Source organism: Taurulus bubalis, assembly GCF_910589615.1.
Source record: "Taurulus bubalis genome assembly, chromosome: 12".
Classification (NCBI taxonomy): domain Eukaryota; kingdom Metazoa; phylum Chordata; class Actinopteri; order Perciformes; family Cottidae; genus Taurulus; species Taurulus bubalis.
This window is the reverse complement of record NC_136600.1, coordinates 13,340,938-13,360,656: the sequence shown is the minus strand read 5'-3', so window position 1 is coordinate 13,360,656 and position 19,719 is coordinate 13,340,938. Positions and strand designations below refer to the sequence as shown.

Below are 19,719 nucleotides of genomic sequence, written 5' to 3'. Positions count from 1 at the left end.
ACAAGTGCCCGCGGAGAGTCAACAGGTGATATGACGTGGCTACACCTTCATCTGGTGTTTCTTGTGTGCCTTGTCTGTGGTGTCCCACAGTAATCTAAACGATCAGTACTTGTCTGTTGTCACATTTAAGTGGTTATTTATTCTCTTGTGGCAGCAAGGTATGCATTTTAAGAAGTCAACACGCGGAGTGGAACAAGTTGAAATTGAAGTGTGAAAAGCAACAGCTACTTTCAGCATGAACAATGCAACTTTGATTTAAATGTAACTCTTTGTAATTTTATTATTATTTATTTTTTACAAGTTGAATGCCATGTTTTTGTGTGATTAAAATAATATAAAAATAAACCTGATGCAGCTAAAGCAGAGCTCCTCAGCTCACAATAATGATTTTCAGGTCTAAACACACTCATTTACTTGCAGTATAAAGTTTGCATTTGCTATCGTTTGGCCCGTGACTGCCTTATATAGATTGTTTGCACCATGCATCTCTATTGTGCAGGTAAAAAACAGAATATTTGGTCATAAATGACACACATTGGGGGCATAAAAACTAATCTTTGTGACCTGCTTTTAACATTTTCAGGCAATGGAATGTATTTTCGGAACTAAAAAAGTCCATACGTCTGTGCAGAATCCGGCTAAAATAAAACGCCTAATCATGCATGGGTTTCACTTCATATTAAGCGGTAGGAAGCATTCTCCTGCAGTAGCTGTGTCCGAGTCACTGGACTGGACAGATGGTGGAGTCAAGAGTGGCTCTAACTTAACTGACCCTTTCACCTCATGCTGCAGAGTGGGCTTGAATCATTTGGTGTCTGATGCAGGGTACATTTAAAAGGATTGTGTCAAAATCAAAAATCACTTATTTTTAGTCAGGTTTTAAGGATATTAGTAGATGTAATAAACATACTGCAAGTAGCTTTCCGATACGACGCAGGAGCCTAAAGTTTACAAGAAACTAGAACGGAGCAATTTAAATGTTCTGTGTTGACTGTGAAGAGATGGTTTTCTTTTCAGTTCACTCTTGAACTATTCAGGCAAGCAAGTAGTTACTTGCTACAGGTTTGCAATCTCAGTATATTTCTTTCATGAAACCATTCATTCCTAGACAGTTTTTAATGGCCCCCTTCATTTATTTCCTGCTGTAACAAATTAAAAACAAGAATGCCATTTTCCCTTTTCCTCTTCTCTCTGTGCTTTAGACTCTCATTGTCACACTATGAGGTGGCTGTCAACAAGCTACAACGTGTGGTCTTTTGTGTGGAGTTGTGTGTCAGGAATATGATATAGGCCAACTCTGTGTTTTGTCTAGGCACTCCCCCAATCCATGAGCTCTCAGGTTTACTGTCCCAGTGCTGCTGACTAATGGCCTTGGTCCTTTGGAGATTCATCAATAGTCATTTAGAAAGATGGGGTGTAAAATGGAGAGATTAGAATCAATCTAGGAAACCCTGATAGATGGGCTGTGTTTTCTTTTTTTGTGCAAAAATTGCATCTGGCTATTTGCAGCAAGATGCTAGTTTACAAATGTTGGGGAGACTAGATTATTGTTGATCCGGTTGTTTAGACTTACACAACTTTAATGATAACTGTATTATTTGTTTTTGCATATTTCCTCCAGACCAATTACTTATTTCCCCCCCAAACTGAAAAGAATAACTTGACATTATGTTTTTATCTGTATTTAAACAGCCCCGACTTAATACTAGTGGCCTCAATTCGCATTTGTTCTTTGATTGAATCTGCAATTCTTTGTGAAAAGCAAAAAGACAACTCTAGGAGAGTCCTTGAGCTTTGCTGTCCTCCCAATTAAAGGGTGGGAGCAGAAATGGAAACAAATTGATTACAAATCCGTGGAACCTAAAATTGGAAGGAAGAATCCCTGAACGTTGCATGTGTTCGTACACCTGCTTTAACATTCAGAGAGGGTCTCTTTTGGTTTTACGGTTCAAGACAAGTTGAACAAGTTTTAAGAAGGCCTGCAAAGGACAAGCCCTTTGACCCTTTTCTTTTCAGAACAACCCCTCATCCCCCACACTTGTATGAAGGCCAAGGCACAGTGCATTGAAAAATGGGCCCCTGCCCACACCCTTATTCTTATTGTCCCTGCCTCCCCCCTGTGACCATGAGATATTGCACCCAACAGCTGCATCCTGCTTGATCAATATTCTTCTATCATCTTTAGAACTGCCCCTCCCCCCACCTTATCAGGCGATGGGTTTAATTGGCAGAGCGGGGTCTCTTTCTTGTTTTTTGGAGCGCATTAATCCCATACTGTGTTCGTGTGCGTCTCTTCCTACAGGGAGGTGGTGGAATACATGGTGCAACACTTCAAGCCCCAGCTCTTTGGCGACCGAAAGCCAGTGTATGACGGCAAGAAGAACATCTACACGGTGCTAGCGCTTCCTATTGGGAGTGAGAAGGTAGATGTTTGAAGTTGTTTTGCTTTACAATGTTACACCATGCTATTATCACCAACTCATTTCTCCTCAGGGATCAATGAAGTAGATGTTAAACCCCGTTGGGACAGGAGTTACACTATTTCTCAAGGGGAGGAAGGTTTTTGGGGAAAAGCACTGAATAGAAAGCACAATTTATCTCCTGTAAAGCACTTGTGTCTATCCCAGTATTCATAACAATCACAAACATCTATTGTATTATTGAACACTAACTGTCTAGTTGGGGACTTCTACTTTAATGTACATTTGAGAACCTTGAGTTCTGTCTTCTAATTTTAAGGAATAGCACTTATTCACTTTCTTGCCGAGAGTTAGATAATACATTAGTCTACAGCCAGGCGGCAACCTCCGGTTCTGACAAGTGAAGCCAATGCGGAAGTGTCTTAAAACCTGCATCTTCTCTACTGGGCAACTCCTCTGGTTACAAAAACAAGTCTGATTGTATGGAAGTCTATGAGAAATCGACCCTACTTTTCACTTGATTTATTACCTCGGTAAACATTGTCAACATGAGTTTATGGTCTCAATCTCTAGTTTGAAGTCTTCATCAATACAGCATGATGTTAATTTAGTAACTGATGGTCCATTTAGAGTAAAATAGACCATAATCACAACCTTTCTACGTCCCTCCTCCAAATATGGTAACTTCTGTTCTCTCATTGCAAAAAGCAAAGATGGTGATGGTCAAATTGACAAACTCAAGGCTTCAAAACGACATAATGACTATGCCCCCTTCTTGTATACCGTCTATGACCACAGCTAGTTAGCTTAGCATTAATACTGGAAACGGGGTGGAAAAGCAACCATGGCTCTATTCAAAGGGGTCTCCACTGTATACCTTGCAACTTCAGAGGAAAATAGAAAATAGTCCAACACATCTCTGATTATAAACAAGATATGTGTTAATATGTGAGCTCTAGAGGTGCTCGTAGGTGGATTGTGTTAGTTTTGGAAAGAACCTGGTGTCACAGCCAGGCTCTAAAATTGTGACAAAAACAGGAGAAACACAGGTCAAAATAAGTCAAACAAACAAATGTAGGAGAAACTGTGAAGTCAGAACTGCAGCAGGCTGAAAATGTGCTACATGGATGTTAAAAAAAAAGTGCCGACACGGCGGTGTGGGGTGAGAAGAGCCCTGCCAAAATAAGGACTGCTGCTCAGGCTTTTATGCATCGGGCACAACTGGCCCAGGTGTGTCCAATGCCACTGATTACTCTGCAATCAGGTCTGCAGACCTGGAGACCACAGACACAGCAGAGGAACCAAAAAAAAGGGGTGGCCCGAGCTGCATCTCCCAGTTTCCAGTCTTAATGCTAAGCTAAGCGGCTGGCTTTAGCTTCACATTTACCGTTCACACTTCAACGTCGCATTCATTTTCACATCCAACTCTTTTTCTGTTTCTGAACCACCCACTTTGATGCCTTCTTGAATAATGGATCTTGTATGAAATGGGGTTTCCAGAATACTGCACAGCTTGATAAGGGTCTTTTCTTGCTAGTAGTCCATCTTCATTGAATTTCTGGTTGTTGTTGTTGTTGTTGTTGTTGTTGTTCTCCTTCTCCTGCAGCCTTGTTCTTTACCTCCCCTCTCCGTTTCTGTCTTTTCTGTCCTCTATTTCTCCAGGTAGATTTTGAGGTAACCATCCCAGGTGAGGGCAAAGATCGAATCTTCAAGGTGTCCATCCGTTGGCTGGCCAAAGTGTCATGGCGCCAGCTGCAGGAGACTCTGGTCAGCGGTCGGCTGCAGGTTCCCCTCGACTCGGTCCAAGCCCTGGATGTGGCGATGCGCCACCTGGCCTCTATGAGGTACATCGTCGTTACCCTTTGTCTCCCAGTTACACAAACACTCATACATACATACGGCAACCCCCCGCACACTCCTGTCAAATTGAGTTATATTCATGTACATAAAAGGAGATTGGGAAGCAATGTTTTTGCCAAGTTGTCAAGCAAGGTTAACTGGACTGTTCTACTCGCATACATCAGACCATCATAGCTTCAGGGGTCAGAGACACGAAACAAAGGTTGTTAGCTGAGACCTCTGTGAATGTATCCACTAAACAATGCAGGGCAGGGGCATAACGATAACTCTTCAAGCCACAGTTTGGGAAGTTTAGTGGGAATGTTTCCCCGTCTTTTGTCTGTTTCAGATAAACACAGCACTGTTCCTCTTTAGTCCAGTTTTAGTGTTTTTCCATGCAGGTTTCTTGTTTTTTTGTCTCTCTCTCTTATTCTGAAGCCTCCTACATGAGATGATAGCTTTACTGAATATGAAGTCATGCTGAGGTCATGCTTTGTATTAAGTCAAATCTTTTTGCACATTCATCATTTTCTCCTCCCCACATCCTCTAATTAGGTACACTCCAGTGGGCCGATCATTTTTCTCCCCACCTGAAGGATACTACCACCCACTGGGTGGGGGGAGGGAAGTCTGGTTTGGCTTCCACCAGTCTGTGCGCCCCGCCATGTGGAAGATGATGCTTAACATTGATGGTGAGTCACCAACTGACTGAGCGTCAGCCAGTGATCTCATTGTTTTTACTGACTTTGCATGACACAGAAACAGTGGGTCAGAAATGGAAAAGTCAAATTAATCTGGGACCAAGGAGGACTTGAATCGTCAATCATTATTTGGTTTATAATTATATCATGAATATAGGCTTCTATTGGCAGAATGTAACATTATTTTGACTCTGATAAATACCTCAAATGGTGACGTGACGGCACATAAAAGTAGCGGGGCATCCATCAACCTTTTGTTAAGTTGCTCTTCTTTATGGACGTATTGCTGCTCTCTATCTCCCCCTAGTGTCCGCCACGGCCTTCTACAAAGCCCAGCCTGTAATCGAGTTCATGTGTGAAGTTTTGGACATCCGCAATATCGACGAGCAGCCCAAGACTCTCACGGACTCGCAAAGGGTCCGCTTCACCAAGGAGATTAAAGGTGGGTTACTGGCCAGTGTGAAACACACCATGATGAGCCCTCAACAAGGAAATAAATACACACCTTCATGCCTCTGTCTAAAGATCTTCTTCTTCTTCTTCTAATTATCATGTCTGCCTTTCTGTGTCTATTTACACCACATTGTTGGCATTCCCAGGCCTGAAGGTGGAGGTGACTCACTGTGGCCAAATGAAGAGGAAGTATCGTGTATGCAATGTCACCCGACGACCAGCCAGCCACCAAACGTGAGAATGCAGACAGCATTGAATTTCATGGCCAAATGCACCCATTGTTTATCTACGTTATTAGGATATCCACTGCATCTGAGGAACCATGAGGTTAAGGCCAACTAGAACCGTGATGGATTTTGGAAACGACAACAGTCGACCTGTTGTTCTCTGTAGTTACAGTTGCATGATTTTGATGTTTGAATGAAAATGAGAAATGCAGCGGTAGAAAATAATTCTGAACACTCGAGAACGCTTGTCTCCACAATGACAGCTTCATAGTTTTTAATGGTTATTTATTGTGGCGCAACTCTTGTTAACTCTGTCACTCACTGGTCCTCACAACAGCCTGTCCTGCTTCTACTCTTTATCTGTTTTTTTTTGGCACTTTCTTTGCACCTGAAACTCTCCTAGAGGAACTATATTTATTAATCTCTAGTCCCTGCCGTTCCTCAAAAGGTTCTCAATCCCTGGGAAGTGTTTGCATTTGAGAGGTTCCTCCTTAGTCAGCATTTAATCCAAAATTATGTATTTTCAGTGCTGAAATTATATTTGGTAAAATGTTATACAGATTGGAACTTTGGTTTAAAAACGCAAAACAAAGAGAATTGCTTGCTGAGTAAATACACTTTTATATGTTACTCTGGAGTCTTGAGTTGTGATTGTCAGTACTTTTAACATCAACCTGGATGATGAATCAGCAAGCCGGGAGCTGGCAAGAGACGCATTGCGATGACGGTGACATTTGTCACTGATGCGCCACACACTCACGACCCGACAGGGGTGTATCCACGCAAAATCTTCTGTCAATCATTACCTCATCCTCTTCACCAGCTCACACCATATTTCATGTTTCTTGTCAACCAGGTTTCCCCTCCAGCTCGAAAGTGGGCAGACCGTAGAATGTACAGTGGCCCAGTACTTCAAGCAGAAGTACAACCTGCAGCTAAAATACCCCCACCTACCCTGTCTACAGGTGGGGCAGGAGCAGAAGCACACCTACCTGCCTCTGGAGGTGAGAAAGGACTCAAGGAGAATTGAGCTGTGACAATAACTGAGTTTATCACTTATTCATATGTAAAAACACCATGTACAATGACTTAAAAAATATATTTTTTTAGATGCATCCAGGATTAATGTGATTATTGTGAATAACCAATATTTACAGCCCAATGATTCTGGGTTCACTCGTTCCAGGTGTGTAACATTGTAGCAGGTCAGCGATGCATCAAGAAGCTGACGGATAATCAGACCTCCACCATGATCAAAGCCACAGCTCGCTCCGCACCCGACAGACAAGAGGAGATCAGCAGGCTGGTGAGTTGTAGAGACAACTAGTGGAGGGAAGCCCCACAGCGGACGTAACGAGGGTGCATATTTATTTATTTATGGGAATGTGTGACTGATGGATGGTCTTTCTCTCTACAGATGAAGAATGCTAACTTCAACCTGGACCCCTACATCCAGGAGTTTGGAATCAAGGTGAAAGATGAAATGGCTGAGGTGACGGGCAGGGTGCTTCCTGCCCCCATCCTGCAGTATGGAGGAAGGGTAATACATGGTTCATTTATTATTGCAAATATGATCAGTTTTTGAGTTATGATGGGAGTGTATGCAGTAGGTTTTAGTTTTAAACTCTCTCTCGCTCTCTCTCCTCCGATCTTCTGTTCCACAGAACCGTGCCATAGCAACCCCCAACCAGGGAGTGTGGGACATGAGGGGAAAGCAGTTTTATAACGGCATCGAGATCAAAGTGTGGGCGATTGCCTGCTTTGCCCCCCAGAAACAGTGCAGAGAAGAGGTGCTCAAGTAAGTACTAATGAGTGGCAACAGCTGCAATACATTTATTTTGGGAGAAATAAAAACATAAAAATCCCCATAAAATGCTTTGGCTGTTTTGCATTTAATATTGGTAAATCATTAGGTTCATGTATAATTTAGCTGCTAGCAAGAGACATTTTTTTAATCTACAATGCCATATTTTGCCTATATTTGATATCTCAAACACAATGATCAATTTCTTCATAATATCATTAATAATATTTCCTGATGACAGGGCAGAGATATAGTGCAAAGTATGAAAAGCGTTAGCTTGCTGAATTTTGTCTCAACTACTCTGGTTTTCTTTCAGGAACTTCACAGACCAGTTGCGTAAAATCTCCAAGGATGCTGGGATGCCGATTCAAGGTCAGCCATGTTTCTGTAAATACGCCCAGGGAGCAGACAGCGTGGAGCCCATGTTCAGACACCTGAAGAACACCTACTCTGGACTGCAGCTCATCATCGTCATCCTGCCGGGAAAAACTCCTGTCTATGGTAGGCTGTGTCATTTTCTCTTCTTGAACATCATTAAAAGACATCACGTTCAACTTGACACTATGTTGCCTCTGCCCCTTTAGCATCATGGTGTTCTTCATGTACCATTTCAAAACTGTCCCTTTAGCCGAGGTAAAGCGTGTAGGAGACACCCTCCTGGGCATGGCCACGCAGTGCGTCCAGGTGAAGAACGTGGTGAAGACTTCCCCTCAGACGCTCTCCAACCTCTGCCTCAAGATCAACGTGAAGCTGGGAGGCATCAACAACATCCTGGTGCCTCACCAACGGTGAGCTTTTGTTTGGGCTGCTTTTCAATTAGTTCTACACATTTATGGCAGGAGGACCACAGTGAGAATTTAAGTAATAAAATATATATATATATATATATATATATATATATATATATATATATATATATATATATATATATATATATATATATATATATATATATATATATATATATATATATATATATATATATATATAACAAGCAGGTGTTTGACCTTCATGCAACCCGTTCATGGCGACTGCCACAGGTCATTGCTGTCCACATAAGACCTGGGATTGCAGTTTTTCCCCATACATGTCACTGTTAAACCATAGAATTATCATCTTAAAAAAGTTTATTCCATATTTATGAATCCATCTCCTCCATTTGCACTCAGGTCAGCAGTGTTCCAGCAGCCGGTTATCTTCCTGGGAGCAGACGTCACGCACCCCCCTGCTGGAGATGGCAAGAAGCCCTCCATTACTGCTGTAAGTCTTAGAAATAACACCTTCATTAAACAACACTAGTTGACCTTTAACACAATCTCAGAAAAAAAAGGAAGGAATGTGCAAATGTTGCATGTCACACACGATCAGGGCATGCATGTTACAGTCATGTGCAGCGGACACTGGAGTGCTTTTGGCTCTCCGAGTTGTGATGGGCATTTAGAGACTAAATGATTACTTGATTAAACCCAGCAAAGTCTAGGCTATTTTATAATGGAAGTAAGTGTGAGGTGAAACAATAGGTTGTGTAATTATTGTCTCTATTCTTTATCATTTAAAGATAATAGACATCCTCCATGAATTAGTTTTATTTCTAAATGGCTGACTTTGGGTTTGCTGTTTATTGCCATCTTTGTCAGGTAGTGGAGCCAGAACATCTGGACATAGTCTAAGAGAACGGGCTGAGACACATTTTTTTAAAACTTGGTATATTCAAGTTTAATTCTAAAACTGACACAAAGACACATTGGAGGAAGATAAATTGGCTTTTGAGACCCTAAGATTGAAGTAGACTAGTGGCCATTATAAGAGGAACAGCAGCTTGAGCCACTTGGCTGCCACTTCTTATAGATTCCAACAAATCAAAGTAATTGATTCCTACATTTCACAGAATTGATATGTATGGCTGTCTGGCAGGTTCAGTTTGTGTTGGACACATGCAGCAGCTCTGTGTCAGCTCCAACATTCAGACGGCTAGAAGTGGAAATACATCGGGTGAATAGTTGCCTTTAAAAAATATTTAAAAAATAAATAAAAAGAAAAAATCTTTTGAGAGAAATAAATCTAAATATTGCCAAAGTGTAGTGTGGCTTCTCTGATGGCAGTGCATTCTGCTACGTTGGCAGAGGCACTCCTATTTTATAGGCAAAAAAATAAAAAGATTATGTAAATAATGCAAATGACCTCAAGATGTCATGGAACGGAAAATGCACATGGTCGTGGTTGCTGGGTGACAGTGGCACTGTGTGACCGTGGCGCACAGCAATGCCGGTAAAAGAAGAACCCTACAGCCATGAATAGTAAGTTTGAGGCAGAAGAGCTTCAACACCTTTTTAATCTTTAACACTGTGTCATTACATTGCACACATATTTGAGTATTCATCATTTACAGAAATGGGGAAATGCTCTGATTTATTTTGACCGTTTGATGGATTAATCTGAATAGATCAATTCATCACCTTGAGCTCTGGTACCTTTGGATGGCATTTGATTCATTTTGGCATTTTCAGTAAAACATCATTAATAAAGCCCTATTTTATAGTAAAATAAGTATATACCCTCTCAGGCAATTCATTACACTTAACAAGCAATTAAGCCTAAAGCTTAAAGCCTAAAACTGTCAAGGTGCTTTGTTTTTTCTTTTTTTTCTTGCATTAAATTAGTTGCAATGTCCTGCTTTTAAAAGTCCACTTCCTGAGAAATTGCAGTCAAGCTGACTTTTCGTCAGATACACAATAAGAGGCTGAACGCGAAAAAAAGAAAAGCAGTTCTAAAGGGGTCAGGGAGGGATGAAGGGAAACAAATGGCTCATCTCTGACTCACATCTAAAAAGGAAATGACGTCAGCCCCCGCCCGCCCTTGACCTCGGCTCAGCTGTGGTTGGCTGTGTTGTTGCCTAGCAATTATGACAAACGCAGGAGTCACACACAGACAGGATGGGAGAGGAGAGTGGGTCTGTCTGGTTCCTCCCGACTGTGGAGAAAACTGGTTTAAAAATGATGATTGTTGTGCAGTGGAAGGATTTGAGGGAAGAAAAATAAAAGGCTGATGAAGAGCCTCCCACATTCCCAGTGGCGGCCTCTAGGGGATGCTAACGCACAAATGTACGCATTGGGACCAATGAGTGGTAACACTGGATTGAGGTGGAGTCTAACCAACATAATTTTCTCTGTTTCTCTGTCTTACATTTGATGGATGCCTTAATGTAAAGCACCTTATCATATGCATATATGTCACTAAGCCCTTCCTCCCGTCTCCTCCAGGTGGTAGGCAGTATGGATGCTCATCCCAGCAGATACTGTGCCACAGTGCGAGTCCAGAGGCCCAGGCAGGAGATCATTGAAGATTTGTCGTACATGGTGCGCGAACTGTTAATTCAATTCTACAAGTCGACCCGGTTCAAGCCCACCAGGATCATTTTCTACAGAGATGGAGTTCCTGAGGGACAGTTGCCACAGGTACGGTTGATGCTGATGACTACTAGACTCAATGGATTGTCCTAAATGTGTAAAAATGCCTTCCTTGTCACCTCATTTGTTTTTGGCAAGGTGCATTTTTCTCTCAAATTCATTATATCATAGTTGGTGCTCAAAAAACTATGTTCTGGTGTGCAGATTCTCCACTACGAGCTCCTGGCCATCAGAGATGCGTGCATCAAGCTGGAGAAAGACTATCAGCCAGGCATCACTTACATTGTGGTGCAGAAACGCCACCACACACGCCTCTTCTGTGCTGACAAGTCTGAAAGGGTGCGCTTTCAATTTTCTAACACATTTTTAATAATGGCTCTCTTTTCATAATTACTTGTTTTGATATGGGTAATGATATTATTTTTTTGTGTGATAGATTGGGAAGAGTGGGAATATTCCTGCAGGGACTACAGTGGACACCAGCATCACTCATCCCTTTGAGTTTGACTTCTACCTGTGCAGCCACGCGGGTATACAGGTATTATTGACAGAAGAAACATGTGTTGGTGTTTTTAAAACCCCTGAATAGATAGATAGATAGATAGATACTGTACTTTATTCACATTTATTCATTCCCGGGGGGGGATTTGTTTGTGGCAGCAGCAATCATTTTACATACTAAACATGAAGTATGGGTAATACCCAATATATACACAATACAATAAAATGGCAGAGCAGAACATATTCAGAAAATGTAATAATAAAAGGAGGATCTGGCCAGAGGTGATTTATTATAAAGAATATATAAAAGGTGTCCAACCCCAGTACTATTGCAGATACATTTGTATTTCATCTAATTTTTATTTCCGTCTCCAGGGTACCAGCCGGCCGTCTCATTACTATGTCTTATGGGATGACAATCGTTTCACGGCAGATGAGTTGCAGATTCTAACGTACCAGTTGTGCCACACCTACGTGCGCTGTACCCGCTCGGTCTCCATCCCTGCGCCAGCCTACTACGCCCGTCTGGTGGCCTTCCGCGCTCGCTACCATCTAGTGGACAAAGAACATGACAGGTGAGTGCGGTTGTGAAAGACGATGCTTGCGACGCCACTTTTGGTCCCCAACACTTTTACACCCTACAGCGATTGGAAAAAAAATCTTAAAATAATTTTGTTATGTAAATTAAAGTCTGACGTAGGCTTTTGTCATTTTCATTGAAATATTTAAAACGTATTTACTTACATTATCACAAATATATAAATTATAAAGTACACCCGTCCTAATATACCTGCTCTGCGACACTGTCTGCATATGAAGTGACCCCAGGTTTGAGAGACAGTGCTATTGATGTGTAAGAGGGAATGTACAGCAAGCCTTCAAGGATGCTCACTCTGTCTGCTTTCATTTCGCAAATGAAGTGTGACTGATCTTCGCTCTGCAACTTCTCTCCTTGTCATCTCTCTGCAGTGGAGAGGGCAGCCATGTGTCTGGTCAGAGTAACGGTCGGGATCCCCAGGCGCTGGCCAAAGCTGTTCAGATTCACCACGACACCCTGAGGACCATGTACTTCGCCTGAGCTACACCAACCATCGATCCCCTTCCACCTCATTTCTACCTGAGTGGGCACACAGCCCACCACCACCTCATCCCCATATTCCAAATGACTGCCCACCAGACATACTCCCCAGACCTGCCAGTCATTCACCCAAATCCTTCAAACATAAGGCCCTTCACCTGTAAAACACAGGCAGACTTTACAGCCTGATGCACTCAAAACGGTTATGAATATTATTATTGTCTTTTTTATTGTTTTGACTTTACCAGGACTGTTGCTCTTTTTATGTTGAATTTGTTTATGTTGCTATTATTATGTAATTGTATTGTACGCTACCTTCACACTCTGAACTGTATGTCAGTATGCAATACGGATGGGAGGAAAAACAGAAATCGCAAACCTTTTTAACTGCCACCACGATGCTGCCTCTTTACCCATCCGAATTGCCGGATGCCAGTGTTCGAAGCCCTTAGTACGGGGATCCTCCAGAGGGGTGGTACTAGGCACGCACACCTGCATGTATCATGTTTTTTATGTTTTATCTGTTTTTTTTAACTGCCTTGAGGAGTCTGAGGTATGATACATTAGCACTTAGTGTTAGCATGTAGGTGCCACCAGTCTTGCACATAAGCGTTTGTTAGAACATGTGATAATATGTGAGGCTAGCCCTCTGGTCTTTATTTTAGCAGAGACAGAAAGAGCAGGTGTAGCATATGTAGCACTTCTCATAGGAGAGAAGTGCTGCAGCACTCTGTGCTGGTTGGCCAGTCCCTTAGAGATTTAGCCTATAGAGGCAAGCTTACCATAATGATAGAGCGACTATTTGCATAGAGTTTATCAAATATACTTGCACCCCATGCACCTAAACCAGCATTATAACCAGCCAAAAGTGATGCCAAGCAATGGAAAAGGGGCACTTAAACATGACGATAATCTTTCATTTCTGTATGCGTTGCTCTTTTAGTATTTATGAGGCACTTTTAAAAAAATTGACTTATTGATTTGTTTTACTTCCAAATAGTTCAATAGGAGTTGTCTGTCCTAAGGCTAGACACCCACACCTGCATAGCTTTCCGAACTAATAGGTAACTAAGGCAATAGGTAAGGTCAACACTCTTCCGTCGATTTGAATGCAGGCAAATATAAAGTCTGCGATCACTTAAGTGCTGCAAAGCTGAACTCGCGTTCAGCAAATTTACCTTGCACCGATCATTCTGCACATTCCAACATGCATCAGTGGAGATGATACCACACAGTGCACTCTCAACTTTCCCACGCGCCCCGAAACATACACACACCTCCCCGTTTTTACTTTCCACAAAGCTCTTCCCTCTGCAGGCATTTACAACTCATAGCCTGAATAGCAGAAGCACACACATAGCTGCCCTCTCAGTCTCTTTCTTAGCATATAGAGACCAACCTCTTCAAATGCACTTGTCCCCTTATTTCCTTCCAAAGCCAAACTATCACTTGTCAATCTTTCCATTGTCAGCTTGTATCCTTACTGTCTATCCTCACTTTTAGCATCACACACCTGCAGCATCCCCTGCCCCAATCCCCTAGCTTGTGTTAGCCAATACCCATTGGTGCTCTGTGTGCATGGGCAGCACAGATAGGGGATTGCTACTTTGGACAGGGTGGGCCACTATTACTACTACTTAATATGCCCTGCCTTTACATCTAGTCACTTTCTGGATGGAGGAAAAAGAAAATGCATGTAATTATTTTTTATGACTGGATATTCTGAGCCACCTTATTTTGGTTTCCTTAGAGGAATGCCTGTTGGACATTTTGCCTCAATTGTGTAATGGTTTTAAAGACTGCTTTTTTCTTTGTCATTATTATTATGAATATTGTGATTAGTGTCAGGGTGCATCCTCAAGAGGGCACTGTGGAGACGGTCTCACAATTTCACCTCAGTTGCCCTTTAAGCGCCTCAAATCTCATCTGAGGATTAAAGCCCCTTTGAGCTGAAAGGGATAAAAAGATAATGGATCAGATGAGTTTGATTTTAAAAATCATGTTTATTAACTTGCATAATCAAAATGCCTTTGTACTGATCAGTCATCCTGTCCAAGGTAATTTGTATATATAAATATATAATATTAACCTGTTATGTATTTCGGCTCACCAGTTGCCAGGCCTTTCACAGTTGGGGCCAATGTTTTACCCTCATTCTGTGCTTTAAAAAAAAGAAAAGAAAATCAGTCTTGGGGCATTTCCCAGTATCACTGAAACCAGATGCAGTTCTTCACTCACTGAAGCCACAAAGCACCTTGCAAAGGGGGAAGACGAAATGGCAGTCACCCTGGTAATGCATAATGTGGATACAGGAGAGTCCGCTCCTCTCCACACAGCCTCACTGTCTGAATAAGCAATATTGAAGCCACTGATCAAGAACAGTCCTTGTCATAGCACTTCCCAATAGATTTGAATGAAAGGACATGGAAGCATATTCTTTTGGCTCTGTATGTGATAGTATGGGAACTCTGTTGGGGGCGGGTTATTTTTTAAATAAAATAAAATTGTTTTTTATTACTTCTGTTTATTGTTTTTTTTCTTCTTCTTTTACTTATAAGTATACTATAATGGCTCGAATTTGAGTTTAATCTACATCTCAAGAAGTAATGATCAAGTCAGAACAGACAATACAATGGAACTTGCACATGTTGCATTAAAACAGAGATGTACGTAGATAGATATATAGATGGACACTTTATTTATCCCCAGGGGGAATTTGTTTGTGGCAGCAGCAAGCAAAGTTACATAGGATACATAACTATATTAAGTATGACAAATACTCAATACATACTATAGAATAAAATAGCAGAGCGTATCCCTAAACTGTGGGTTTTAATTCAAAAGACAGGCAATAATCCATAGAGTCTGATGTTTAAAAATTACACATTGTATCCACTGATGTGTTCACGGGGTTGTAAACGGAGGATTACCTCTGGACGAAGGCGGAGTTGATGACGTCAGGTGACAGAGCCCACCTCTTCCTGTCGGTGTCAGAAAGGCAACTTCACCATATTTAGCTGGCTGGCCGGAGCCCCGCAGAGTTGATCTGTCAACCAGACAGAAGACGTTGACACTTATCGGTGTGTACTGCCCGGTGTTGTTTTTTTTTTTAAATCCGGCACCAGGACACAAACTGCAGAAGACGGACCGACGTTGTTTTGCAATACGTTGCTTTGGGGAAACGGGGCCGTGTGTCAACGGCTGTTTTTTTACGTGATTAAAGTAGCCGTTAGCCATCCTTTCCCAGAATTCCAACTATCCATCCACCGAGCTAGCCAGTTAAGCTAATTACCGAAGCCCCGCCGCTTCGCTGTGCAGTAGACACGAACTCACGTAGTCTCATGTAATGCACATCCTTCGGTAGAAACTCGTTTGGACTCAATGACCCCGCTGAGATGATATCCTGACAGTTCCTCTCGCCCGTTCCCTGCCACCCCCACTCCCCCTCACCCCCCAAAGCCCTGCTTAGCGAGCTAACTAGCAGGCTTTCACTTTTCACGGCGTCGTGCTGAGCAACCGGTAGCTTTCCCCGGTGGCGTCCCGTTGGATACGTTGACCGTGTGCGGACGCTGGGGACGAAACGTTTTGTTTTGTTTGACAGTGAAGTGAAGAGGAGCTAGCAGAGACCAGGACACTCGGGCCGTTCGGAGGCGGTGCTCTGCCGAAGGAGACACCGGGTTGAACGGAGGAAGAGTCCCTCTCCCTCCTCCATCGTTTGACTGCAGTGATCCGGGAAGCGATCCGGACAGAGACCTCATGAATGGAAATCGGAACTACAGGTAAATTGCTCCTAACTAAGTTGTTGGCTGACTTAAAAAAAAATAAAAATACACAAGATGTATCACTGGAAGTTACATCTTCCGGGGTTTGTTTTTTTGTTGTTTAGATGAACCGCCGGGATGATGGAGGTTGCTTCAGCTGTGTTTGACAGCCCCGGGTGACTCTCTCCGGGGAGTCTCTCAGCCTCCGCTGTTTCTTTTTGCCTAGACGTGAATAACACATCCAGTCATGCAAGACTGAATTCAACTTATTTGAACTCAAAATGTTTAATATCTAGCAGTTGCAATTAATCTATAAATCTGTTCCTCCATAGGGACTGGCTCTCTGTCTCACTCACTGTAAAGTCATTGGCATCATCAGCCAGGTGCAGGCGCTGAGGTTAGGCCTGGTATTCCCTCTGCATGATCAGGAAGACTCTCACACTAGTGTTATTTCATGTTTTTTTTACAGCCATAATAGTGCAGAATGAGCTGCTGTGTTCATCCTAAACCTAGAGCATGGGTCTTGTAAGTCCCTTGTGATGGTGGGATACTCTCTATCCTTTAACGGCCTCAGATCTTGGTCACCTGCTGACCCTGGACTCCCCTCAATGTATTCAGCGGTATCCTCCTCCCACAGTATCACATAAGTATTGTATTTAACCTTTTTGGCATCCCCATGTTTAGTGCATACAACAGCTAATTCTCTTTACTAACAAACATGAGTAGGTAGGTAGGCAGTACATTTTTTTCTTCATAAAAACAGAGACCATTGGTTGTTTTTACCCCCCAACAAATCAGCTGTTTAACCTGCAATGTTTGTCTTGCATACTCGTTTTTTCTAACGACACACCAGCCACACACTAACATCAGTAACCACATATAACCTCATGTAACCTTAAAAAATTAAATTCCTGTAGAGTCCAGGTGATACAAAATTGTAGACCTATAGGCCGTGGCCAGTAAACTCTTCCTTTCTTGGTCACAGTGGCAGTTTAACGGTCCAAACCTTTGGCTTTGTCTGCTGTAACGGAAGCTTTCCACTTGCGTGACCATAAACTGAATGCCAGGTATTCTTGATCAGCCAGTGACACATGATACAGCAGTGGGTTCTTGACCCCCCCCCCCTGACAGAGGAGATCCCTCTCTGCAGCCTACGGTCTCATTAGCATCTCTACTCCTCACAGTTGGGGCACATCCAAATATCTGTAGCATATAGGAACAAAAGGTGTTTTTCCCAGTAACCAAGCACCTACAGTGAAGTCAAACAGACTAAAACAGTTTGGGCAGCTGTGTGAGTTAAGCTTATCGTATACTCTGAGCGACATTCAGTTTGCTGTGTTCTCATGGGCAAAATGACAAGTGTGTGTCCAAAGAGAAGCACCAGATTTGACCTTGCTCTTCCAAGTGTCTTCAACTAATTCGCCAGGCCTCCTTGGCCGCCCACTCACGCAAAACACACAGTTGGCTGCAACTGTTTAGTATTATTATTATGTAGGTTTAACCAAATATTTTCATTTTACTCCTCAAGCTACAGTATTTTAGTTTTCTCGAGTTGTGTCTTCCACCATATCGGTCAAGATCTTCAATCAGCGTTGATGCCAGAAACGCAAGACTTGGGGACTCTCCATGAGTGTATTGGTGTTTGCTTGCAGCACAGTATTCCACGGCAGTCTTAAAACTCTTACAGCACATTGAATGCAGATTCATGAAGAGCATACTATTGGCTAGTCTTGCATTACATGTATTAAGGGGAGGGGTTAACGCTTTCACTTCGGAAGACATTAGCGTTGGAGTTGGTTTACAATCACATATCACAAACTACCACAGGCCAACCCAGTGAGCCCAATTCCACGGTGAATGATTAAAAGGGGGCCCTCCATCAGTCAGTGGCCTGGGGAGTAGCGTGCGAAAATGCGAATTAATTGCACAGCCCGCTTAGAAACTGACAGTCTTCTCTCCGGTAGCAGTCGGAGCAAAAGCACATGGAGAGTTGAAGCCACGGCTCTGGAGTCTCGAGAGCTTAGCACGTTGGATATAATGAGTGCAAGGCTTTCGAGCCTTAAGCAAATCAAATCCATTTGGATGGGCTAACCCCACGGCATGACTACAGTTTGTCACTTGATATTGATGTGATGTTACATTATGGCTGAGTTGCAACTTCAGAACTGGTCAGAAATGAGAAATCATTGGCTTTCCCATGTTTACATTGGTGGAGGCCTCATGGTTGAACAGAGATGAATATTTTTCTTGCATATTCTTATTTTATACTATGATTACGGGTTATGTGGTGGAAGTGTATTTTTGGCCAGTTCCCCCCCTCCCGTCTTTTTCACACACACACACACACACACACACACACACACACACACACACACACACACACACACACACACACACACACACACACACACACACACACACACACACACACACGTTTCCCGCTCTTTTTTTTTAAAATTCAGACAGTTGCCACCACCTCCCCCCTCCCCGTCCTTGGTTACTGCCTTTTATTTCCTTCTGTGCCTCAGTGGGAAACGCTGTCCTCCCTGTTATTCTCCTTGTAGCCTGGTTCTCTGTGGATTTTGTGCAGACAGTGGGGTCCACTTTGAGGGAGGGCTTGGCACTTGATTTGCAGTCTCTAGCCATAATACTCAGTTCATTCAAGCAGTCCACTGACAATGGACAACCCCCATCCTCAACCCCAGCCAACCATAAGGGTAACCATTGTCATAATTGTTGTAGGTTTCTATGGAGAATTCAGTTTGCCGGTTGCTCTTTAGGCTCATTCTATTAAAAAGGGAGATTTACCCGTGCTTTTATTGTACTGAAGAAAGGGAAATACAATTCCAACCAATCATCATAAATATCCAGCTTCTTTAATGTTTTACGATTGGTTTTGTAAATATTGGTTACGTTAATAGAAGTAATTGATGGCTGTCAATGATATTCAAAAGGCAATGTTCTTTCAAGTATTTAATTCTTGATTTGAGAGAATCACCGTTTCCGGAAAGGGAAAGTAACGGGTTGACCCTTTTTTTGCCTTCCTCTCTTTTGGGGTTGAGCCAGACATGCTTCATAGTTGTAATGCAACCACATTTGGCTTAAGTATTTACAAATAGCTAAGATAATCAAGCTTTAGTTGTTCTTTTACATGAAATCCAAAATCATGCCAGAACTGAACCTGTGCAGATGCAGCTTGATGTTGAATCTCTACTCATGCATCATCATCATTTTCTGCTCACTGACCTATGGTCCTTAAATAGGAACATGTTTCATCTCCCCTCAGCATCTTTAGAGTAGTTTTACCCAGTTGGAACACAGTAAGCACCGGCTTCAAATTTGCTTTCTAAAACCATTTTTTGTATTGTGAATCCTGTGGCCCCGTATGGAATACATTTGAGGAATTTCTCAGGTTCCCTACAAACTCTTAATCATGTGTTTGTGTGATAGACTAAAAGGCAACTCTGGCTGACATGGTGTGGGGCTGATGGCAAACTCCTGCAAGTGGGCCCAGTAGACGGAGGGGGA

The 19,719-nt window shown here is 42.5% G+C and overlaps 1 protein-coding gene across 2 annotated transcripts; it reads left to right on the top strand.

Annotated features, from left to right (window-relative positions):
* Window positions 1-2,303: 2,303 nt before the first annotated feature.
* Window positions 2,304-12,430, top strand: LOC306744978 (protein argonaute-1; the record flags this gene model as incomplete). 2 transcript variants are annotated; one of them, XM_079227692.1, is made up of 17 exons in its annotated part: window positions 2,304-2,423; window positions 4,083-4,264; window positions 4,815-4,951; window positions 5,268-5,402; window positions 5,560-5,647; window positions 6,497-6,644; window positions 6,827-6,946; window positions 7,058-7,180; window positions 7,305-7,438; window positions 7,761-7,945; window positions 8,073-8,232; window positions 8,614-8,704; window positions 10,705-10,899; window positions 11,056-11,190; window positions 11,288-11,389; window positions 11,728-11,927; window positions 12,322-12,430. In XM_079227692.1, the coding sequence occupies exons 1-17, from the start codon at window positions 2,319-2,321 to the stop codon at window positions 12,428-12,430; spliced, it is 2,349 nt and encodes a 782-aa protein (XP_079083818.1). In that variant the 5' UTR covers window positions 2,304-2,318. The 2 variants fall into 2 exon arrangements, with proteins under 2 accessions (XP_079083818.1, XP_079083819.1); XM_079227693.1 differs by lacking the exon at window positions 11,288-11,389.
* Between the last annotated feature and the right edge of the window lie 7,289 nt (window positions 12,431-19,719).